At 35.7% G+C, this 26,015-nt stretch overlaps 1 protein-coding gene across 1 annotated transcript in view; it reads left to right on the top strand.

Annotated features, from left to right (window-relative positions):
- Nucleotides 1-26,015, top strand: part of CDC27 (cell division cycle 27) — a 72,339-nt gene that overhangs the window by 38,395 nt on the left and 7,929 nt on the right. Inside the window, 8 exon segments of the mRNA XM_032320159.1 lie at nt 798-828; nt 4,101-4,200; nt 5,197-5,404; nt 5,610-5,779; nt 9,185-9,337; nt 10,922-11,130; nt 13,275-13,392; nt 22,448-22,576. Coding sequence (XP_032176050.1) covers nt 798-828; nt 4,101-4,200; nt 5,197-5,404; nt 5,610-5,779; nt 9,185-9,337; nt 10,922-11,130; nt 13,275-13,392; nt 22,448-22,576 — 1,118 coding nt within the window.

The raw sequence follows: 26,015 nt of genomic DNA, 5'->3' as shown, positions 1-26,015 counted from the left end.
CATTTCTGACCAACTACCTACAAATTTGAGGGTTCTTGCTATTTCCTGAGGTTTAATATGTTAGAACAATTCATAGAATCTAGGTAAGTTCTGTACTTAAAGTTTTATTATAAGGTATACCAGTCAGGACCAGACCAGGACCCAAGGCAAGACCCCACAGGACGAGGGCTGGGAGGGTCCTAAATACAGAGCTTCTGTGTCTTTTCCCTTAGGTAGGACGTGTCACCTCAACAGTGCATCAGTGTGTTCGCCAACCGGGAAGCACTACTGAGTTTTGGTAGTGAAAGTTTTTACTGGAGTTATATTACATAGGCATGATAGCTTGTGTCATTGGTCATGTGATTTAACTCATTCTCCAGCCACGCTCCCCTTCCTGGAGAAGGTCAGGCTGTTAACAGCCAGCTCAAAGCTTCAGCCTTCTAGTCACTGGTTGGTCTTTCTGGCAAGGCCAGCCCAGTATCCTGAAACTGTCTGGGGCCCCACCACAAGTCATTTCATTAGCATAACTCAGGTGTGGTCTCAGGGGCCCACCTTGAAGAACAAAGACACTCGTATCACTTGAGAAATTCTGAGCATTGGGGCACCTGGGTGCTCAGTCGTTAAGCATCTGCCTTCAGCTCAGGTCATGGTCCCAGGATCCTGGGATGGAGCCCTGAGTCAGGCTCCCTGCTCTGTGGGGAGACTGCTTCCCCCTCTCCCACTCCCCCTGCTTATGTTCCCTCTCTTGCTCTCTCTCTTTCTGTCATATAAGTAAATAAAATCTTTAAAAAGAGAGAGAAATTCTGAGCATTTAGAAGCTGCTTCTCAAGAATTCAGGACAAAGACCAGGTGAGTTTTTTTATTATAACATGCTTAAACGGTTGCACTACTCAGTTTCAACTGCAGATTCTAGGAAAACTTCCAGCAGATCTTTGAAGCTCTACCTCTTTGTAGCTCCCCTTTCTAGTACTCTGACCTTCCTATTCTAGCTGCCTTCACTTCCTGGAAGTCTCAACCTTTTCTCAACACAGGAAGACCACTGACTTCTATTCCCCTTCCCTGCACTGTGTCCTCAGAATTCTCTTCAGGCATATGTGCTTTCTGTCCGATATCTGAAAAGCATTGTTTGTTTGTTTGTTTGTTTTCAGTGTTATTGGTTGTTAAAGACGGGGTAGTAAATCTGGTCCATTTTACTCCATTTACCATTGGCAGTGGAAGTCTGTTCTTTTTTAAAGAAAGTTGTTTTTTTAAAGATGATTAGAATAGCGTAGTTCTCTTAGCTAAATTTCCCCCCAAAATTTTGTATGTCATTATTTTCTCTACATGTATTAACCTCTAAAAATCATTTTTATATTCTTTCCAAAGCATCTTCTTTATAACTAGCATTCATATTTTATTATGAAACCATAAAATATTATGTACAAAATTTCTTTAATTTTTTTTAAAGTTCTTTTTAATTTATTTGAGATTGAGAGAGAGTGAGAACAAGTATGAGCAGGGGGCAGAGGGAGAGGCATAAGCAGACTTCCTGCTGAGCAGGGAGTGGCCTCAGGGCTTGATCCCAGGACCCTGAGATCACCGCCTGAGCCGAAGGCAGACACTCAAATGACTGAACCACCCAGGCGCCCCTGCAAAACTTTTTTTTTTTAACTGTTTTATATAATTGGCACATAATCACATAGGTAATAAGTGATAGAACTGATTTCAAACCTCAACAGTCTGATTCTAGAGCACATTCCTTTCATTCTCAAGTTCCTAGTTAAACAGATGTAAGTTATAAAGAAATTAGTACATTTCATGTGCTACAACCAATGTTTCAAACTCACTCAATATCCTGATTCATTTTCCTGATGCCTGTCAGACTTCAGACATTTTTTTCTTTTATTGGCCTTTGGAGCTAACAGAACCATAATGAAAATTATGATATAGGAGGACGTCATCTTCTTCATCCTCCTAGCTTCCAAATTATCTTACTATTATTTTTGCTTCTACCCCCACAAGATTGATGTTATACTTACGCAACTTTTTGTGGCTTTTAAGAAGTCTCAACATTTTTCTTAGGCTTGTCCTCCCTATAAACTGCTCCGCAGATGAAATTATTCCCTCCCACTTCCCAGACAAACTGTTTTCTATAATGAGGTAACATTATTGACAACATATAATTCACATTTATAACATAAATTACATCGTTCAAATAAAGGATATTGTACTTAAAAATGAATCAGCTTTTGGAAAAGGCAAAATTATGGAAACAATAAAAAAGGTCAGTAGTTTCCAGGGGTTGGAGGGGGAGGGATAAGTAGGCAGAGCACAGAGGATTAGGGCCATAAAAATATTCTTTGTGACACCACGGTGGATACATGTCATTATATATATTCACACATACCTATAGAATGAATAAAACCCAACGGTAAATTCTGTCATAAACTGTAGACTTTATAATACATCAGTGTAGGCTCATCACCTGTAACATGTCCCATTCTGGTAGGGCATGTTGATAAGGGGGGATGCTGCAGGGGAGGGGGGTTATATGGCACATCTCTCTGTACCTTACTCTCAATTTTGCTGTGACCCTAATCTTCTCTAAAAAAAGAAATCCTAGGGGAACACCTGGGTGGCTCAGTTGGGTAAGCGTCTGCCTTCAACTCAGGTCATGATCTCAGGGTCCTGGGGTCGAGTTCTGCATTAGACTCCTTACTTGGTGGGGAGCCTGCCTCTCCCTCAGCCTGCCACTCCCCCTGCTTGTGCTCTCTCTCTCTCTCTCTCTTGCTCTTTCTCTCTCTCTGACAAATAAATAAATAAAATCTTTTTAAAAAAAATTTAAAACAGAGGCACCTGGGTGGCTCAGTGGGTTGAGGCCTCTACCTTTGGCTCGGTTCATGATCTCAGGGTCCTGGGATCGGGCTCCGCATTGGGCTCTCTGCTTAGTGGGGAGCCTGCTTCCTCCTCTCTCTCTCTCTGCCTGCTGCTCTGCCTACTTGTGATCTCTTGTCTGTCAAATAAATAAATAAAATCTTTTAAAAAATTAAAAAAAAAATTAAAATAATAAGAGTAAAATCCTAATTTAAAAAAATATATATCAAATCCCCTGGGTGGTGCAGTTAAGCATCTGACTCTTGGTTTCAGTTCAGGTCATGATCTCAGGGTTATGAGATCACGCTCTGTATAGGGCTCTGCACTCAATAAAGAGTTTGCTTAAGACGGTCTCCTTCCGCCCCTCCCTCTGCCCTCTGTCTCTAAAATAAATCTTTTTAAAAAATATAAAAATTATAAATGCGTCTTTAAAAATGAATTGTAAAATAAAATTGATTCATCAGTCTAAGTGACCTCACTTGCTATAATCCCTACACTGAGATTCTGTCTTTTGAAAAGGTAAGAGCAGCCTGGGCTTTCTGTACTCACTGGTCAGTGTCTTTTATTCTCAGAAGCCTTAGACTCAAATTTAGGTAACTAGTGGGATTTCACATAAACTGTAAACCATTTAGTCCATAGACTTATCCTCTTTCAGGTAACTTGTGATTTTTAAGTTGGCTTACTTTCTAAAAATGGAATCCTTGTGTCTTAGGGTTTGCCTTTTAAAGTTAAAAACAAAAAAGTACGTAGGCAATCATTAGATTCCTTTGGCTTTAAACAGAATAAACCTTGATGTCGTTGTTTGAATTTATAAAGAAATAATAATTGTTCTAATGGTATTTATTTGCTGGCAAATATCCCACTTTTAAGCTATCCATGTCCAGCTGTCTTTTTTTTTCTCTAACTTGCTATGGTTGCAAATGAGGGCTAGAGAGAATTAGTTTATAGATGTGTTTATCACTCTTTGATTCACAGTGTTTATGTGGATTGTTTTAAGTTCAAGTTAGCAATTTCAGATGGAGTTAAGCTCTGAGCTGTAATCTTTATTATTTTATGATAACACAGATAGCTTCTAAATTCTGAGTTTTCATAGAGAGATGACAGAGGACCAACCAAACTCATCAACTTTAGAGTACAAACATGATGAATGTGGGGGTTTTTTAATGTATCTCAATTGAAACGAAAGGTAATGGTCATAAGCTGGATTTTGTTTCTTTAGTTTTTTGTTTGTTTTTTGTTTTTGACGTCTGCTTTTATCATTTTTTTAGTACAACACCTCAGGTATTGAGCCCCACTATCACATCTCCCCCAAACGCACTGCCTCGAAGAAGTTCACGACTTTTTACTAGTGACAGCTCTACAACCAAGGTAATTTAAAGATTTCCATATGTCACATTTACTTAATGCTTCCCTCTCCATCTCTAATAAGTAAATTCAGAGACTATTTTAATTTTTCTAATATTTTTATTTTATAAAGCTTTCTATAACATTTATAAATTTACTTGGTTCTTTAATAAATATTATAAAACATTGTTCAAAAATCAAAATTATTGTGATGTGAAACAGATCAGTGGCTATTAGGAGTTAGAACTTGGAGGGGAAGCTACCACTACTAGAGCATAGCACAAAGGAATTTTTTTATGTAGTGGTCAGACAGTCCTATATCCTTATTGTGGTGGTTGATTACACGAATCATGCATGTGATAAAATTTCATAGAACTATCATATCAAAAAAAAAAAAAGTATTTGTAAAAACTGATGAAATCCAAATAAGATACATCATTTAGTTGATAGTATTGAACCAATTCCAGTCTCCTGGATTTGATGGTGGCCTGTGGTTATGTCAGATATTCTCCCTAGGAAAATTAGGGGAAGGATATATGGAAATTTCCAGTGTGTTCTTTGCCCACTTCTTTGTGCAATTGGAGGACCTCATTATGCCTTTGGTAAATTTTCTTGGCTCCTTGACAAATGTTATGGTTAATCTTTAACTTTGATATGAACAAATCAACAATTTTATAACTTACTAGTTATAATGCTCTCAGACAATCAGGTAATATTGCATCCATTTACTTTCTCATTTTTAAATAATAAAGTTATATACTTTCAGAAAAGAGCAGCAAATAATACTGATACAGCTTGCGCACTAATTCATTAATACAACTTATTTTCAGGATTGTTGCATTTAAAATTAAATGACTTTGAAAATTTTTGTTATTATACATTTTTTTCTGAGAAAAATTTAGACCAGTCAATTTCAGTTTTTTTTTTAAATATTTATTTTGTGACTAACACTTGAGAAAGGATTGGGAGGTCTTAAAATATATGAGTTTAACAAGTGTGGAATTTTCCTCCTTTTTACAGGAGAATAGCAAAAAGTTAAAAATGAAGTTTCCACCTAAAATCCCAAACAGAAAAACTAAAAGTAAAACTAATAAAGGAGGAATAACTCAACCTAACATAAATGATAGCCTGGAAATTACAAAATTGGACTCTTCCATCATTTCAGAAGGGAAAATCTCCACAATCACACCTCAGATCCAGGCATTTAATCTACAGAAAGCAGCAGCAGGTCTGTTTTAAATGCTTAATATCTTCTTTGTGTTTTATTTATTCACTTATTTAAGTAAGTTTTTTTAGTGTTCATTAAAGTACCTTCCATTTTTTTCTAGATAAATGTTGGAATTTTTAATTATTTTGTAATTAGCCTTTCTAGAAAACCAAACTGTTTTATTGTGTTTTTCTCCTTTGTTTACTATATTGTTTTCTCCTAGAAGGTTTGATGAGCCTTCTTCGTGAAATGGGGAAAGGCTATTTAGCTTTGTGTTCATACAACTGCAAAGAAGCTATAAATATCTTGAGCCACCTACCTTCTCACCACTACAATACTGGTTGGGTACTGTGCCAAATTGGAAGGGCCTATTTTGAACTTTCAGAATATATGCAAGTAAGTATAGAAAACTGTTATACATGTTTTTTAGAGATAATTTAAATTTAATTAAAATGCCTGTGATTGAGACAGCTAGATCTTAAAGGTCAATATTTAGGGGCACCTGAGAAGCTTCATCAGTTAAGCATCCAACTCTTGGTCTCAGCTCAGGTCTTGATCTCAGGGTCATGAGTTCAAGTCCCACGTTGGGCTCCACACTGAATTTGCAGCTGCTTGAAATTAAAAAAAAAAAAAACAAACAAAAACCAAAAGGTCAATATTTATTATGTAACCCTTTATATTTATTTTCTGAGCATTTTAATTTATAAATAGATAATTTTTTCTTGTGTTAAGGGTTGAGTAATTTAAATTTGAGAAGATTGCTTGAGATAGATTTGTAGAGAATCCAATACCTATATTGTTTTTTGTTTTTTGTTTTTTTTTAAGATTTTATTTATTTTAGAACAAGAAAGCTCAAGTGTGGTGGTTGGGGGGTGGGGACAGAAGGAGAGGGAGAGAGAGAATCTAAAGCAGACTCTGTGCTGAGCATGGAGCTCTACACAGGGCTCAATCTCAAGACCCTGAGATCATGGGGCACCTGGGTGGCTCAGTCATTAAGTGTCTGCCTTCAGTTCTGGGTCACGATTCTGGGGTCCTAGGATCGAGCCTCACATCAGGCTCCCTGCTTGGCAGAAAGCCTGCTTCTCCCTCTCTTCTGCCCCTGCTTATGTTCCCTCTTTCACTGTCTTTCTGTCAAATAAATGAATAAAATCTTAAAAAAAAAAAAAAAAAAAAAAAGGCCCTGAGATCATGAACTGAGCCGAAATCAAGAGTTGGATGCTTAACCGACTGAGCCATCCAGGCACCAACATCCATATATTCCTATGTGAAATATTTGTACCCTACTCAGTTGGATCTGAAAATATATATTACCATGTAATAGGTGTTTATAATAATTTTTCTACTATATGCGAGTTTCCACTGGGATAAGTTTTTGGCATTTAGTATGTTTTATAAACTTCAAAAATGCTATGAAGAAAACTGTATATAATGGAGGACATAATGTCCTTCTCAAACCTTTTATCCTTTTAATTTTATTTACATTTGTTGCTTAAGTTATCTGTTTATACCAGAAAAGGAGACGATTATTAACACAAAGCCAAAGAAAATTCTAATTTCCAATTTAAATTTCCTACCCAGTTTACCTTCTGAGCATTTTTTCTCCTCAGCCATAAACTTTAAAAAATTATTTAAAAGTTCAAGAAATCTATATATCATAAAATTTCTCTAAATTATGAGGTTTAGGGGTGCCTGGGTGGCTCAGTGGGTTAAAGCCTCTGCCTTCGGCTCAGGTCATGATCCCAGGGTCCTGGGATCGAGCCCCGCATCGGGCTGTCCGCTCCGCGGATAGCCTGCTTCCTCCTCTCTCTCTTTCTACCTGCCTCTCTGCCTACTTGTGATCTCTGTCTGTCAAATAAATAAATAAATAAAATCTTTTTTAAAAAAATAAAAAAATAATAATAAATTATGAGGTTTATTACAAAGTTGTGTTTTTTCCCCTGTTTACTTTCAGCTCCTCATTTACTCAGTGCATGTTATGTCTTAGATTCTCTTCTAGACTCTGTAACAGAGCTAGACAGATAATTGCTTGCCTTTATAGAGCTTGCATTCTAATAAGAGAGATAGATTGTAAGCCAATACATGTATAAGGACAGATTGCAATAGGTCATAGGAAGAAAAAAATGAAGCATGGTAAGGGGATTACAGGACAATGATATATGGTGCTATTTATATTTACTAAAGTGTGCTCAGAGAAAAGAGGTGACTCCTTCATGAGCCATGCAAAGATCTGGGGGTGAAGTGTTCCTCTAGGTAGAGAATAAATAAAGAAGATACCAATTCATGTGTTGTTGTATGGTAAAGAAGTGTTGGGGTTGCTCAGTCGTTAAGCGGCTGCCTTTGGCTCAGATCGTGATCCCGGGGTCCTGGAATCAAGCCCCGCATCGGATTCCCTGCTTGGTGAGAAGCTTGCTTTCCCTCTCCTACTCTCCCTGCTTGTGTTCCCTCTCTTGCTGTGTCTCTCTCTGTCAAATAAATAAATAGATCTTTAAAAAAAAAAAAAGTGCTGCTGTAGACAGATCAGCCTTATTCATTGCTAGAAGTTCCATATTTGGATAATGAGCCTTTACTGATACATAGGCAAAAGCTGTGTTTGGCAAGCCCCTTTGAAAATTATTTTTAATTTATTATTTCACTAGTACTTTAAAATACATAATTTTTATTATTTATCTCTAATTATAGAGCAGCATCCCAGATATTTAACTAAACAGAAGCCTTTGTTTCAGCTTAATTTCATGAGTTTTTTTTTCTTTTTGTCTATCCACAGTCACTTTTCAGAGGAAACAATAGATCCTGAATAATTTGAAACCAAAAGATTTCCAAAAACTACATTTGCCTTGTAGTTCGGTCTGTCTTCTTACAACCAGTGCCTTTTAGAAAAACTTACCTGTAACTTTTAAGGGATTGCAGGGAAGTTACAAATCATTAAGCTAATCCTAGATAGTATATGGCCATTTCTTGGGAGTTCCTGGTTTTATAAATGCTGTTTCTGTATTTTCTGCCATCTTCATTTTATTAAGAACAATCCCAATATTTTTTTTTTTCCTAAACTAAACTTGACTTTTAGAATTCTGAACTTTTGAATGATAAACTAGGGAACTACTAATTGGTTTCATATAACCCAAAGCCTCAGACTTCAAGAAGAAACCGTTCTGGGAGCTGTGAGTGTGGGGAGGAAAAAAGTAGCTGAGGAGGGACCCTAAAGCTAGTTTAGTGCTGCAGAGGAAAAGGGAGTCACTAGCCTGGAGCTGCAGTCAGTCCCCTTGCAGGTATGACATTGGTGGGTCTGCTCAGTGCTCAACATGCCACAGCATTGGTGGCCAACTGAACCTGACTTCCCCTAAAGTTTTTAAACTCAACCTCTTAATAAAAGTCAGGGCACAAGTAGTTTTATGTTACAGAAATCATTCTTCTCTCACTTTTCCTGCGATTGTTATTCTGTAAAGCCATTATTAAAACTTGAAAATGTGTTTTTTGAGAATAAAATAATTGACTTGTCCTTTATGAGTTATAACTTTGTATAGATTTCTCCTCTGTCATTTTGGTGGAAACGTAGGTTTTCTTTTCACAGTTAATGTATTTATCATGAGTTGTGTATACCTAGGTTAAGTGTGAGTATGATTACATCAATATTTGACCTATTGTGGAACATTATTCATTGCGACCCTGTGTTGTTACTAATTCACATAAACACTGTAAAGCAAAGCAGCATTTAGTTCCTATGAGAATAGTGCCCAGTGTTCTCCCTGTATATATGTAAATTGTGTCAACTTATTTTCCCATTAACTAGTTTTTTAATTTTAGGCTGAAAGAATATTCTCAGAGGTTAGAAGGATTGAGAATTACAGAGTTGAAGGCATGGAGATCTACTCTACAACACTTTGGCATCTTCAAAAGGATGTTGCTCTTTCAGTTCTTTCAAAAGACTTAACCGACATGGATAAAAATTCACCAGAGGTATGATAACTGAAATTACTTCCCTTACGCAGTTGTCTTCCAATCACCCCGGCCAAGTGGGAATGAAGCAAATAATTCAAACACCATTTAGCATCATCCACACTTACTTTTGCACCCTTCTGTACAGGCAGAGAGGGACTCAGAGAAGAGAAACTCCTAGAACATGTGCAGATTCATAAGCATATATTAAAATAAATTCAAGATTAATCAAGATCTGGCTATATTAAAACTGCTGTTGAGGCATCTGGGTGGTGTGGTCGGTTCAGCATCCAACTCTTGGTTTCAGATCAGGTTTGATCCCAAGGTCGAGATTGAGCCCTGCGTCAGGCTCTGTACTCAGTGCAGAATCTGCCTGAGTTTCTCTCCCTCTCCTTCTGCCTCTACCCATGGCGTGTGCATGCATGCATGCACTGTCTCTCTCTCACTGAAATAAAGAAATCTTCAAAAAAAAAAAAAAATTGCTGTTGTCAGCAGCATTAGTATTCATTAACCAGAAATAAATGTAAATTGGAAAAAGTGCTAATTTTGAATTAAAATAAAGTAGTGTTTTTTTTATTGTCATTGTAAGACAAAGGCACAATTTATTTACATGCTCCAGTCCTATAAGAATTGTATTTCATTGCATCTCAAGAATAGTTAGGGTACTTTTATAACATATCTAATCTTAGAATTAAATTAAAAATAGTTAATTCTCACTATCCTTAGTAGTTATGATCAGTAGTTTCTGTAAACACTGAATTAACAAAGACTGGATCATTGCTCCTGGGGGAAATAGACACACATACACACACACACACACACACCTCTCACAGATTATAATCTTAAATCCTAAAAAGCAACACATTCTGGTAGATTTTATTATCTTTATTTTATATAAAAGAGAACACAAAGTTCAGAAGTGTTAAGGTGATTTGCCTGAGGCCACCCTATGACAGGTGCCAGGTTTAGGGTTCAGTCTCTGTCCTGCTGGCCACAGAGCCAGAGCTTCTTGCCCTGCCCTGTCCTGCCCTGCCCTGCCCCCTACACTCTATACTCTGGTCAGCTCTATATGAGAGATGAAGGAGGTATAGAATCGCCTTTCTTGACCTCAACTGAGAGTGTGCCTGGTGGACAACTCATATGTTGGGTGACCACTAAGGCACTCCCAAGTGTAGAGTTCAGTTTTACAAACCCTATAAATTTTTATGAGTAGACAAATTCACCAATATGAAATCATGAACAATGAGGATCAACTGTATCCATTAAAACTTTAGGGGGTGCCTGAGTGGCGTAGTCAGTTAAACAGCTAACTCTTGGTTTCAGCTCAGGTCCTGATCTCAGGGCTCCCCCTCCAGGCTCCAGGCTCAGTGCTAAGTCTGCTCCAGATTCCCTCTGCCTCTTCCTCTGCCCCTTCCTCACGTGCTCATGTGCTCACGCTCCCTTTCTCTCTCAAATGAATTTTTTTTAAAAAGATAACTTCAGTTTTTGTTTTTCTGTTCTCATTGAGGTCTCAGTCTTGATTTTAGTCGTAAATTTGGTTTTGTTAGAAAAATTGAAACAAAATTTTAATTATATATTTGGTTTTTGTTTCCATCTTTTTTTAAGGCCTGGTGTGCTGCCGGAAACTGTTTCAGTTTGCAACGCGAACATGATATTGCAATTAAATTCTTCCAGAGAGCTATCCAGGTTGATCCAAATTATGCTTATGCCTATACTCTATTAGGGCATGAGTTTGTATTAACTGAAGAATTAGACAAAGCATTAGCTTGTTTTCGAAATGCTATCAGAGTCAATCCGCGACATTATAACGCGTGGTAAGTGCTAATGAAGTGCAAAGACTATGTCTTACTGATGGGACTGGTACTCAGGAAGTTTTCTTGTTAGACATCTCTTTATTGTCATGAGTCTGGTTACCAGTACTTCAGAATAGTATGTACTGGTTGATAAGTTGCAATCCCAGTTTTTTTTTATGTATGTATGTATGTTTTATTTATGTATGTATATATGTGAAATGTATACCTTTAACAAACTCTTAACTAATGATCAAATACTAGATCCTTTTCTCCTACCAAACTTTTGAAATAATTGATTTTGTTATTTGATTCATTTCTTTTTCTTAGAACACTGAAACAGTGATTCAGATAGAACATGGTTTGGAAAGTGGTGGGGACTAGTATAATCACCTATGGGCTGGTAGAAGATAAACATTGAGAACTGTCCACTAGTTGCTGCTCTTTAGTGTTCTGGCTTATTAAATACTGGTCTAGTTCATTAGCTTTATTTAGAGCTCAGTGCTTCAGTTTATTAAGTAATGTCTCTATTGAGGAAGTTACCTGGCTCTTACATAGTTCACAAACAAAGAAGGCATTAAAAAGTTTATTCTTACTTCTGCCTCAACATTGTATCCACTGCTGACATTTTATTGTATTTTTCTTGACTGAATAGTTTTACCTATCAAGAAGTGTAATTCTGACATCATAACTCTGCCACAGTTTTTATGTTGGATATGGTGGGTTGTTTTTTTTTTTAATCTTTTGAGGTAATCATTATAGCAGTTGAATTTTTATTCTGTCACTAAATCTGAATCACTATATTATTAAAACATATTTTTTGACCTGTGTATATACATTTTTTAATGAATTATATCTCATTTCTAAGTAGTTACATTATCTAAAAGATGGCCTGACAAGAAGTGCTAGCTTCTGCTGATATAGTAAACAGTCAAGCTTACTGATACTGCTGCCTTCTCTTCACATAAAGTACTCCGTAATATTTTAAGAACTCAGTTCTCAATAGGGACTTGTGTTTTTTAAATGTTTGGGTATGTCCTATAGTATAATAGTTGCATTCTTAAAAAAACCTTGCCATATCAAAAATTGTTGTAAAAATAATTACTTCAATTAGGAAAAACAAAAAGATTCAGATTGGCAGGCTTTTACAGGAAGAATTTAAATGTTGAGATATTTAGGTAACTTTAAGTACCTAATCAAACACTAAGTTAATTTATTTTATTATTCCAGCTCCGGTGTAAATAGTCTTTCTTTTGTTGTTCCACCATCGCCATTATTAGCACAGAACTTTTTATACCTTTTCTTCACCCCAAATATAAGAAGATATATTGTGCTTTCTTCTTACTCATTCATTTGGTGTTTATTCCCCCTTGTCATTACTTAGTTATAGCCAAGAGAGGTCTCCTTAATATAAATCAGTCACATTATGTTCAGTTGATGTTTTGAAAATTCTGAAGAAATACCTGTATATTCAGTTAGTATGTTATTACATAGCCTTTAAAATTTATAATTTTTAAGTCCATAGGGAGTATGTTTTGATATAGTGAAGACAAGGGAAGCAGAACATGACACCATGCATATGTAATTATAATGATATATATGCATTTACACCAGTAATATGGAAATAGCATTGTTAAGAGTTTAGGGTTTAGAATCCTTATTAGTTGTATAACTTTGGGCATGTTATTTAACTTCTCTAAATTCATTTCCCTTGTTTGAAATGTAAGAGATAACAATACATATCTCCTTGTTTCCTTCTAGGATTAAATGAGATAATTCACATAAAGAGTTTAGCAAAGTTATTGGCACACACATAATTAGCCACTCAGTGAAAATGAGCTGTTAAGTCTAGATTGTAATGATAGATTTAAGGATGTAGTTTCTTTTTTCCCCATTGTCAAAGTTCTATTTGATTGATTTGATTTATTGTTTTCACTTATAAAAGTGATTTGTCTAAAATGCTTTGATGAAAAAAGTTTCTAAAAAATAAAATGCTTTGATGATATTTTTTATCATGATTGATAGTTTTTTGCCTTCTCTGAGGCCACTAGTATTTCTCTTTAGTTTATTAAAATGCCAGATTTTATAACATACCCTTTTATTAGTTGAACTAAATTACCAGCCAAAAGTTCATATCCCTAAAATTATACTTTATTTTATACTTTCAGGTATGGTTTAGGAATGATTTATTACAAGCAAGAAAAATTCAGCCTTGCAGAAATGCATTTCCAGAAAGCACTTGATATCAACCCTCAAAGTTCAGTTTTACTTTGCCACATTGGAGTAGTAAGTAGTTTTCTAAATATTTTTCAGTGAATCTCCCTTTCAAAATGTGTTTGTTACTGACTTAATTGCTGTGGTGAAAATTAGGGCTTTTTGTCTGTTAATTTGTTTATATTCTAAGAAAAATACCATGGATTATTTTATAGCCAAAAATATCACGTTTTTCCTTGGCATAAAGAGAAATCACTGGAGTACCCTCATTCCTTGGGCAAGTCCATTTCTCTGAGCTTTCATTTTATAAATGACAAGTAATACCATCTTATCTAATAGGCCTGTTGTAAGACTCAGATGAGATACTTCATATTTCGAAAGCACTTTTTTTCATGTTAATATTTAGCTCCTAAATTCAGTAATTGTTATTTCAAGACAAATGCTTCCCAATGTTTTAGCTGCTGAGTGATATAGATATGTCAAAAACTAATTAAAATTATTTTTATTTTATTTTTTATTTAAATTCAATTAATTAACATATAGTGTATTATTAGCTTCAGAGGTAGAGTTCAGTGATTCATCAGTCTCATATGATACCTAGTGCTCATTGTATCATATTCCCTCCTTAATGTACATCACCCAGTTACACCATCCCCTGAAACCCCTCCCCTCCAGCTACACTCAGTTTGTTCCCTATGGTTAAGAGTCTCTTTGGTTTGTCTCCCTCTGTGATTTCATCTTATTTTATTTTTTCCCTCCCTTCCCCTATGATACTCTGCTTTGTTTCTTAAATTCCACATATCAGTGAGATCATATGATAATTATCTTTCTCTGATTAGTTTATTTCACTTAGCATAATACTCAAGTTCCATCCATGTCATTGCAAATGGCAAGACTTTTTTTGGTGGCTGAGTATAGTACATTCCATTGATCTGTCTATGGACATCTGGGCTCTTTCCATAGTTCAGCTTGTGGACATTGCTGGTATAAACACTGGGGTGCAGGTGCCCCTTCAGCCCACTGCATTTTTATCCTTAGGGTACTACTGCAGTTGCTGGGTCATAGGGTAACTCTGTTTTCAACTTTTTGAGGCACCTCCATACTGCCTTCCAGAGTGGCGGCACCAACTTGCATTCCCATCAGCAATGTAAGGGGTTTCCCCTTTCTCCACATCCTTGCCAACAACATCTGTTGTTTCCTGACTTGATTAATTTTAGCCATTCTAACCAGTGTGAGGTGGTATCTCACTGTGGTTTTGATTTGTATTTCCCCAATGCCAAGTGATGTTGAGCATTTTTTCATGTGTCTATTGGCCATTTGGATGTTTTCTTTGCCAAAGTGTCTATTCATGTCTTCTGCCCATTTCTTAATTGGATTATTTGTTCTTTGGGTATTGAGTTTGATAAGAACTCAATACCCAAAGAACAAATAATCCAATTTCTTTATATATTTTGGATACTAGCCCTTTATCTGATATGTCATTTGCACATATCTTCTCCCATTCTGTCTGTTGTCTTTTGGTTTTGTTGACTGTTTCCTTTGCTGTGCCAAAGCTTTTTATCTTGATGAACTCCCAGTAGTTGATTTTTGCCTTTGTTTCCCTTGACTTTTGAGATGTGTCTACCAAGAAGTTACTGGGGCCAAGGTCTAAGAGGTTGCCGCCTATGTTCTCCTCTAGGATTTTGATGGATTCCTGTCCTCACATGTAGGTCTTTCATCCATTTTGAGCCTATTTTTATATGATATAAGGAAATGGTCCAGTTTCATTGTTCTCCATGTAGCTGTCTAGTTTTCCCAACACCATTTGTTGAAGAGACTATCTTATTTCCATTGGATATTCTTTCTTGCTTTGTCAAAGATCAGTTAACCATAGAGTTGGGGGTCCATTTCTGGGTTCTCTATTCTGTTCCATTGATCTATGTGTCTGTTTTTGTGCCAGTACCATACCGTCTTGATGTTTACACCTTTGGAGCAGAGCTTGATGTCCAGAATTGCGATGCTACCAGCTTTGGTTTTCTTTTCAATATTCCTTTAGCTATTTGAGGTCTTTTTTGGTTCCATACAAATTTTAGCATTCTTTGTTCGAGCTCCGTGAAAAAAGTTGGTGGCATTTTGATAGGGATTGCACTAAATGTAAAGATTGCTCTAGGTAGCATAGACACTCTAACAATATTTGTTCTTCTAATCCATAAGCATAGAACATTTTTCCATTTCTTTGTGTCTTCCTCAATTTCTTTCATGAGTGTTCTGTAGTTTTCTGAGTACAGATCCTATGCCTCCTTGGTTAGGTTTATTCCTATGTATCTTATGGTTTTGGGTGCAGTTATAAATGGAATTGACTCCTTAATTTCTCTTTCTTCTGCCTCATTGTTAGTATATAGAAATGCAGCTGATTTCTCTGCATTGATTTTATATCCTGCCACTGTGCTGAATCCCTGAATGAGTTCTAACGATTTGGGGGTGGATGGAGTCTTTTGGGTTTTCCACATGTCATCTTCGAAGAGTGAGAGTTTGACTTCTTCTTTGCTGATTTGGATGCCTTTTATTTCTTTTTGATTTCTTATTATTTCTGTTTACTTTGATACCTTTGATTTCTTTTATTTCTTCTGATTACTGAGAGTAGGACTTTTAGTACTATGTTGAACAACAGTGGTGAGAGTGGACATCCCTGTCATGTTCTTGACCTTAGGGGGAAAGCTCTCAATTTTTCCCCATTGATGGGCTTTTCATAGATGGCTTTTATGATATTTTGAGGTATGTTTTCTCTATCCCTACACTGTGAAGAGTTTTAATCAAGAAAGGATGCTGTACTTTGTCAGATGGCTTTTCTGATTCTATTGGGAGGATTATATGGTTCTTGTCCTTTCTTTTATTTATGTAGTATAATCATATTGATTGATTTGTGGATGTTGAACCACCCTTGCAGCCCAGGAATAAATCCCACGTGGTCATGGTAAATAATCCTTTTAATGTACTGTTGGAAACCTTTCACTAGTATCTAGGTGAGAATTTTTTCGTCCATGTTCATCAGAGATATTGGTCTGTAATTCTTTAGTGGAGTCTTTGACTTGGGGATAGAGGTAATGCTGGTCTCACAGGAAGAGTTTGGAAGTTTTCCTTCCATTCTTTTTTTTTTTCTTTAATTGAAGTATAGTTGACACACAGTGTGACACTATTACATTAGTTTCCGGTGTACAACACAGTGATTCAGTAGCTCCGTACATTATTCGGTCCATTTCTTTTTTTCAAACAGCTGCAGAAGAATAAGCATTAAATCTTTAAATGTTTGGTAGAATTCCCCTGGGAAGCTGTCAGGCCCTGGACTCTTGTTTGTTGGGAGATTTTTCATTATTACTTAAATTTCCTTGCTCGTTACGGGTCTGTTCAGGTTTTCTGTTTTTGCCTGTTTCAGCTTTGGCAGTTTATACATCTCTAGGAATACATCTACTTCTTCCAGGTTGCCTAATTTGTTGGCATATAGTTGCTTATATTATATTCTTATAATTGTCTGTATTTTTTTTTGGTGTTCGTTATGATCTCTCCTCTTTCATTCATGATTTTATTTATTTGGGTCTTTTCTCTTTTTTGATAAGTCTGGCCAGGGGTTTATCAATTTCATTAATTCTTTTGAAGAACCATTTTCTAGTTTATTGATCTGTTTTACTGTTCTTTGTTTTCTATTTCATTGATTTCTGCTCTAATCTTTATTATTTCTGTTCTCCTACTGGGTTTTGACTTTATTTGCTGTTCTTTCTCCACCTCCTTTAGGTGTAAGGTTAGGTTGCGTAAGTGAGAACTTTCTTGTTTTTTGAGAAAGCCTTGTATTGCTATATACTTACCTCTTAGGACTGCCTTGACTGCATTGCAAAAGTTTTGGACAGTTGTGTTTTCATTTCCATTTGTTTCCATGAATATTTTTAATTCTTCTTTAATTTCCTGGTTGACACATTCATTCCTTAGTAGAATGCTCTCTAACCTCCAAATATTTGAGTTCCTTCCAAATTTCCACTTGTGGTTGAGTTCAACTTTCAGAGCATTGTGATCTGAAAATATGAAGGGAATGATCCCAGTCTTTTAGTTCTGGTTGAGACCTGATTTGTGACCCAGTATGTGATCTGTTCTGGAGAATGTTCCATGTGTATTCAAGAAGACTGTATTCTTTTAGTTTAGGATGGAATGTTCTGAATATATCCGTGAAGTCCATCTGGTCCAGTGTGTCATTCAAAGGTCTTGTTTCCTTACTGATCTTCTGCTTAGATAATCTGTCTGTTGCAGTGAGTAGGGTGTTAAAGTCTTCTACTATTGTATTGTTATCAGTGTGTTTCTTTAATTTTTTTATTTATTGGTTTATGTAATTGGCTCCTCCCATGTTAGGGGCATAAATATTTACAATTGTTAGATCTTCTTTTGGATTGACCCTTTAATTATGATATAGTGTCCTTCCTCATCTCTTACTAGAGTCTTTGGTTTAAAATCTAATTTGTCTGATATGAGGATTACTACCCCAGCTTTCTTTTGATGTCCATTAGCATGATAAATGATTTTCTGCCCCCTCACTTTCAATCTAGAAGTATCTGTGGGTCTAAAATGAGTCTCTTGCAGACAGTGTATGGATAGGTCTTTTTTATCCAATCTGATACCCTGTGTCTTTTGATTGGGTTATGTAGCCTATTTACATTTTGAGTAACTATTGAAAGATATGAACTTAGTGCCATTGTTATTACCTGTGAAGTCACTGTTTCTGTAGATTGTCTCTATTCCTTTCTGGCCTATGTTACTTTAGATCCCTTTTGATATTTCTTGTAGGGCTGGTTTGGTGGTCACAAATTCTTTTAGCTTCTGTTTATCCTGGAAGCATTTTATCACTCCTTCTATTTTGAAAGACATCCTAGCTGGATAAAGTATTCTTGGCTGCATATTTCCTCATTTAGCACCCTGAATATATCATGGCAGTCCTTTCTGACCTGCCAGGTCTCTGTGGATAAGTCTGCTGCCAGGCTCATGTTTCTACCTGTGTAGGTTATGGACCTCTTTTCCTGAGCTCCTTTCAGGATTTTCTCTTTTGTCTTAGATTTGCAAGGTTCACTATTACATGTCGAGGTGTTGTCCTATTTTTATTGATTTTGAGGGGGTTCTCTGTGCCTCCTGGACGTGAATGGCCGCTTCCTTCCCCAGATTAGGGAAGTTCTCAGCTATAATTTGCTTCAGTATACCGTCTGCCCTCCCTCTCTCTTTCTTTGTCTGGGATCCCAGTTATTCTAATATTGTTTTGCTTTATGGTATCACTTACTGTTGATTTTCCCCTCATGATCCAGTGGTTGTTTATCTCTTTTACTCAGCTTCTTTATTATCCATTAATTCTCTCTTCTGCATCCTTTATCCTAGCAGTTAGAGCCTCCGTTTTTTATTGCATCTCATTAATAGCCTTTTTTATTTCGACTTCATTAGATTTTAATTCTTTTATTTCTCCAGAAAGGGATTCTCTAGTGTATTCTATGCTTTTTTAAAGTCTAGCTAGTAGCTTTGTAATTGTTATTCTGAGCTCTAGTTCTAGCATCTTTCTTATATCCATACTGGTTAGATCCCTGGCAGTCAGTACTGCCTCTTGTTCTTTCTTGAGGTGAGTTTTTCTGTCTTTCATTCTTGCAGAAAGTGGTTGCTCTTCTATTTGTAGAATTATAGCAGTTCTTTTCTTAGATCTTCAGTTGAGTTGTGTTTAAAATGATTTGATAGCTATCCAGCTAATTTCCTGGGGCCAGACAAAACTAAGATCTCCTACTCCTCTGTTGTCTTGGATATTCTCCCAAAACTAATTAAAATTCTAAAAGGTGATGTGAATCACCATTTTGCTTTTTAAAGAAACTGGGTTTTTTCGATGTAAAATAAAGGTTATCAATTCAAATCTTGGTACATTTTATAAAAACAAAAGGTAATGTTGTAATAAAACAGCAGTAGCTTTGTTAGGCAACATACTATTTTTTTTTACTCTGTGCAATAAAATACTTTGTTCATACTAGACTTATTCAACATGACTAACAGTCACTATGGACATTTCATGAATCTTCATGAGTCTCCCATAGACTTTACTGTTGAGGTGGGGAGACATTTACAGTCATAATGTGCCGTGAAAACTTGAAAACATTATTTCTAGTAGGAGATAATGTTCATATTATTTGAATTGCTTTTAAGTTCTAAACAACTGAGTTACAAGAACTGAAAATGGAAAGCATTCTAAAAGCCCATGAACACTGTTGTTCACACCCTTCTTCAGAACACACTAAACTTTAAACTTGTTTGACACATTTCTTTTACACAGCAAACAACAGCAAGCAATAAAAGCCTGACAAGTAATGCTGCTGTGTAAACATTGCACCTATTTCTGAAAAAAGCACAGGATATATACTCAAACCTGCCCAGTTCCATAATCTGTATCACATAGATCACGTAATCATACACATAGCTATATACATATGTACGCAAGAATGTAGTAGAATGACAGTAAAGTCTAGTCACAGTAATTTACAGGCTCGGTATATATTTTACACTTGAAGGAAAATTTCAGTATTCTAGAATCATTTAGTAGGTGTTATATATACTACACTTTATGAAATCTGAAAGATAATGAAATAAAATTTTTCCAATAATTTGATAATATAACAGACACTGTTTCCCCAAATACTTGTGCTGTCTGTCTATATGATCTGTTTGATCTTAGAACCATTAATCATAAAGACTGACTGAGTGGAATAACTAGAAGAATGATGAGGGCAAAGATGATTACCAATTTGATTAACTCAACACAGATTTTGCATAAATTAACAGATCAGGAGTTGCAACTCAGTCATTAAAAAAAACTCCATTACCGGTTATTTTGGTGCTGTAGGTAGAGTAGTACATGGTAAAAAATATGAAGTATCGTCTCATCAGGTAACACTTAATGGAAAGGTGCAGTATCTGGTGGAATGGAAAGGAGCAACTGCATCCTGATTGTTGGACTAAACATTATGTTCACTGCACTCTCATTTTCTTTTGTTCTCTCTCTTTTTTTTTTAAGATTTTATTTATTTGAGAGAGAGAGCACGTGCACACAGGAGTGGTAGAGAGGGACAGAGGGAGAGGGAGGATACTCCCCACTGGGCAGGGAGCCTAAGAACGTGGGGCTTGATCCCAGGACCCTGAGGTCATGATCTGAGCTGAAGGCACATGCTTAACTTTCCAAGCCATCCAGGCACTTATGCCCTTTTTTTTTTTTTTAAAGATTTTATTTATTTGAAAGCGAGAGAGAGTGCACTCTCATTTTCTGTATACACAGTTCAAAGCTTTAAAGGAGTTTGGCTCTTACTTTTTTTTTTAAGAAAGGAAAAGTTAAAAAAAAAAGTCAAAAGGAGATGATAACTAGCCCTAATATGTACGTGTCAGTATTATGAATATTGTCATAAAAATCTGTTTTTTAAAAATCAGAACAGAAACTTAATATTTTTAATCTTAAGATGTATAGAATGTTTCCAGGATAGGATATTAAAAATTATTCAAATCCATGCATGGTGTAAGATCATTTTTCTAATTGGGTTGAGTCACTTGAGTCAGTGTTTGGATCACCATTTTTTTTTTTTTTAAGTGTTTGATAATAAGTTGTACCTCAATCAGAGAAGAAGTATGTTTGCTTTTTGAAATCTCATTTATTAGTTTCTCTGTAAACACGGTACCAGTAGTTCTTGTTCTTGCCCCTTACCCATGTCTTCCCTCTCTCCCTCCCCTCCCCTTCACTTCTCTCAGCGAGCTTGTGGGACGGGCATACAATGTGAGGAAATTATGTGAGTTGGGAATTTCACTGTTCATTTTGGGAGAAGAATTACAGTTCTTTATAACATTTTCTAATTGTCATGGTAACTTTTTTCATAGTTAGATACTATGCAAAATATATCAACAAAGAATTTTTCTCATCACTTAAACAAATCAAACTTAAGTACCATTTGATACCCTTTAGTGAAGTTGGACATCTTTAAAAGTAGGCTTTCTTTTAAAGTTATTGTGGAATAGACAGTTTAAAAATTTTGTGTGGTTTGTTTGAAGATGTTTTCAAGTAACAGAATATGCTTTTCTCTGTTAGAGAACTAATGTTTAGGATTTCAATTTGGTGGGCAGAATATTTGGCCACATGTAGATGAAATTAGCAACCAGACTTTGGGAGTACCTAGTCTCACATTCTTGTTACAGTGAATGGTATTTGTTCAGGTTCCACGGCTACATCCATGCACTTACACTTTCTTTTTAACATATGGTTTGTCCAAGGAAGAGCATCACATAGCATGAGTATATGCAAATGAATGGTGATGCTTGGGATTGTGTGGGATTTTTTAATGCTATTTAAAATAGTTACTTCACCGTATTCCAGATCAATGATTTTCAGATTTGTAAAACAGAAGAATTATTTTTAAAATAAATTCCTAAAATAAGTAGAGATGTAATTGTTCTGAGTGAAGCAGAGCTGGTGGTAAGGGTTTAGAGCCAAATCCTCTAGTGTTTATTTGAACATAGTTTTGAAAAGCCTAATATTTAATAAACATATTGAAATGTAAATATTCTCTAACTAAATAGTAAGATTTTCCTGTGAGGGGAAAATCAAGGTTTTTCTTGTCTTTTAGACTTAAAGGTACTAAATATCTGCCCTAAAGATAAAATAATCACTGTGGATTATTGTTTGGGATACATAATGGTGGATTGGGTGCCAGAGGACCGAGGTTCTGATCCCAGAGCAAGTTATTTAACGTGATGTCCATATTCTCACCTGGAAAGTTAAGCAGTTGAATTAGAATTAGAAGAGATTTTAGAGATAATCTGTTAATAGTCTGGTAATCAACTATTAAGTCCTCTTAACTCTTAGAAAACCCTCTCACACCATACAACTTTAGTAGATTTAGTATCTTTTTTTCTTAAGTAATCTGTATGTCCAAGTGTTACTCAAACTCATGACCCCGAGATCAAGAGTTGTACGCTCTACCACTTGAGCCAGCCAGATTCTCAGTAGACTTATTATCTTCATGTTGATTTGAATCACAGTATATGGTTCTTCCCTTTCTTCATAAATGTCAAAAGGAAACATTAATATGATCTTTATTTCTTATAGGTTCAGCATGCACTGAAAAAATCCGAGAAGGCTTTGGATACCCTAAACAAAGCCATTGTCATTGATCCCAAGAACCCTCTATGCAAATTTCACAGAGCCTCAGTTTTATTTGCAAATGAAAAATATAAGGTAAGATATGTATCTCAATGGTTTTCTGCATTTTTTTGCTTAAGTTTTGCCCCTTCTTTTAATAGACCAAAAGTTATTTATACTTTTCATCTCTAATAGTTTATTTTTGCCATTTTCAGAAGCTTCATTTTCTTTTGTGATTTTCTTTATGAAATACTGATAGGTAGGATGGATTGTATGGATATTTAGGAATATGTGTTATCCCTCGTAAGAATTCCATATATAGAAAGACAGTTTTTCCATCAGGGAGTTATCTTAAAGGGAAGACCTAAACCATTCTCTTAGGACCCAAATATCTGAGCAGGTGGCAAATGAATGTGTGTGCATTATTCAGCGGATGTTTACTGAGCACCTGTTACATGTCAGTGACTAGGAGTATAGTGGCAAGCAAAGCAATCACATTTCCTGCGTTTGAAGAACTCACCAGATGGTACCCTTTTAGAGGGGCAACAGACATTAATCAAATAATGACAAAAATAATGCATGTTGAGTACATAAAGGAAAAGTAATAGTGAGTTATGAAAGCTTATGATAGAGATACTTGGTCTAGCATGATGTGTTTATCTCTTTACTTCTCACACTGTTTTCCAAATTGTGAAGCTATAGCATGGAAAAAAAAACAAAAAACAAAAAAGATAAGGAAAATTGAGAAAGGAAAAAGAGACACAAAGTGACATGGGGTTTTTGTCATCATTTACTAAATCATAAACCGTGAATCCAAAGTTTTGATTTAAAGTTCAGGTTAGTTGTTTAATAAATTTAGGCTCTTCATAAAAAGAGTAAAAACTTACCGAACAAAAAACAAACAAACAAAAAACTCCCAAAATTTAAATGCACAGAAAATGTTGGGCCAAATAATCCATTTCAGTAGACTCCTTAGAAATCAGTTCTTCCAGGACACATTGACATTTGCTGAAATAGAAAAATACAAAACCAATGATAAACTCTTAATATTTTCAGACTAACAAATATACATAAAATCAACCGTCTAATTTATTCTTTATGAAATACTGATAGGTAGGATGGATTGTCATTTATTCAGTGATTCCCCTATCTCACTCTGTTTTTCTTTATTAAGAAGTAGGTGTCTAGTCCTACTGTTTTTGTTCTTCTGTAAAAGCTACTTAAATCTAAGAAACACTTTTCAACTTTTAACTTGCTCTTCGAGGTACTATAATTGTAATTCACCATTTATTTTCATGTTTCTGCTTTATTGTACCTCTTTACATTTGTGGTCAGTTTCTTCAATTGAAGGATTTTAATCAATTTATTACTCTCAGAGCCATTTTAATGCCATCACCTCTACCCAAGTATGCCATATAAATCAGCCCTGTGCTTGGTTCAAGAAGCCCAAATTCTGATCTGACCCATTGTTGAAGTTATAATGGTCACAGTCATTTTTGACTACCAGCTTAGGGTTTGACTAAATGATAAGGCCTACCTTGATGCACGGGTATACCCAATATAACGCTACTAAAATAAAAAGGAGTATGGGGAAAAGTTACTGATTACTTGTGAAGTGTCTTGGCTTGAAAAATGGAAAGCAAATGGTGGCAACCGCTCTGTGGCAAAAGCCTTGAGCTGCATTGACATCAGGTAAGTCTTAAGTCTTTCAGGCAGAAATGAGGACTCTGATACTATGTTAGATACTGTTTCTCAGTGAGTCTTTGTAATTAGATTATCAGGGTGGCAGGTATGATAGATGCATGAAATGTTTATAGCAATTACAACACGCAGTTATAGAAACCCTATCCATTCTGAGCTGTGTGGTGAGCAGTGAAGGACTGGGGTTTGTTGTCCCGATTAATACTTCTTTAAAACAGTGGTTCTCAGTATGGCCTGTGAACTTCTGGGGGTCCCCAAAAGTCCTTTTAAGGAGTCTACAAGGTCAAAACTATTTCCAGAGTAATATTTAGATGTTATTTGCCTTTTTCACTCTTGTTCTCTCACCAATGGACAGTGGAATTTTCCAAAAGCACATGGCGAACAGATTGAATGCAGAAGCAGATAAGCGAGTCCAGCCGTTTTAACCAGAGATTTGAAAAAATGTTAAGCAGTGCCACTATTCTTACTGACTTACTGTTCTGAAAAGTTATTTTTCATTAAAAAATATTATCTATGTTAACATGTAATGCTTTGGTGTTTTTACTTTTAAATTAATGGATAAATGTTTTTAAAACTTTTCACATTTTAATTTCTGATATAGTAAGTATTGATAGCTATAATATACATTAACAAAAACTCTTTGGGTTCCTCAGTAAGCTTTAAGAGTATAAAGAAGTCTAGAGACCCAACCAGTGTGAAAATTGCTTTTTTGCAATATTAAAATCAGTCTCAGGCTTCTTCATTGTGGTACAGGCTTCATCAGTCCCTGTCAGTAATGTTTGATAGGTGTTAACAGTGATTGTAAGTAAATGATATCTGTGACCACAGATCTTTTATCTTGATTTTTTATTCCATGTATATTTTACAATACTTTGTAGTATGGAAGGACTAGAAAACAGTCTGCCTTGTAGAATTATCATGTGTAATAAGTCTTCCATTCCTAGACAAGCAGGTGTGATTCTAAGACCCATTCAGCCCAGCAGTATTTTGAGTTTTTCTGTTAGGTTGCCAGCAGTTAGGAAGACAATGAAGTGTTAAGGATGCTCCAGAGCCCCTTACAGACTTGTGTAAAAAGCAGCACTTTAAAATAAATACACTAAGAAAGTGCACATGCACGTGTGTGTGTGTGCCTTTACTCTTTTTTTTTTTTTTTTTTTAAGATTTTATTTATTTATTTGACACAGAGAGAGAGATCACAAGTAGGCAGAGCAGCAGGCAGGGGCTGGGGGCGGGGAAGCAGGCTCCCTGCTGAGCAGAGAGCCTGATGCAGGGCTCCATCCCAGGACCCTGAGATCATGATCTGAGCCAAAGGCAGAGGCGTAACCTACTGAGCAACCCAGGTGTCCCATATTTTTTATTCCTTTTTATTAGAGAAAACTTCAGACATCACTATATTGTGATAATGAGTCCATGGAACCTACCACCCAGCTACTTTCATACTACTTCCCACAAAAATATTTTTTGTTAATCTTTTATTTTAGATAAAAGTAAAAAATAAAAAATTTATGTAATATTTTTTACATAAAAAATTTACAAAAGCCAAGAAATTACATTTGGCCTTACGGTAAGAGAGGGTCAGGTAAGGATGTATTAAACTCTCTTACAACTGTGAAATAAGATTGGTTCCTTATCTTTTATACCCTTCTTGGAGAGATAATACTAAAGTCTTATACCAATCAATGAATAAATCCCCTAATTTACCCAAATGCCCATATAATCCTCTGCTACCTTTACTAGCCCACTGTCTTTGATCACTACTTTATTCCTTATATCTCTTTGGGGGCTTTTTATGAAAGTAACAGGCTTATTACCCAAAAATTCAAATAATATGAAG

This window comes from Mustela erminea, chromosome 18, assembly GCF_009829155.1.
Source record: "Mustela erminea isolate mMusErm1 chromosome 18, mMusErm1.Pri, whole genome shotgun sequence".
Lineage (NCBI taxonomy): Eukaryota > Metazoa > Chordata > Mammalia > Carnivora > Mustelidae > Mustela > Mustela erminea.
The sequence above is the reverse complement of the archived record's forward strand: the minus strand, read 5'-3'. Positions and strand labels throughout refer to the sequence as shown.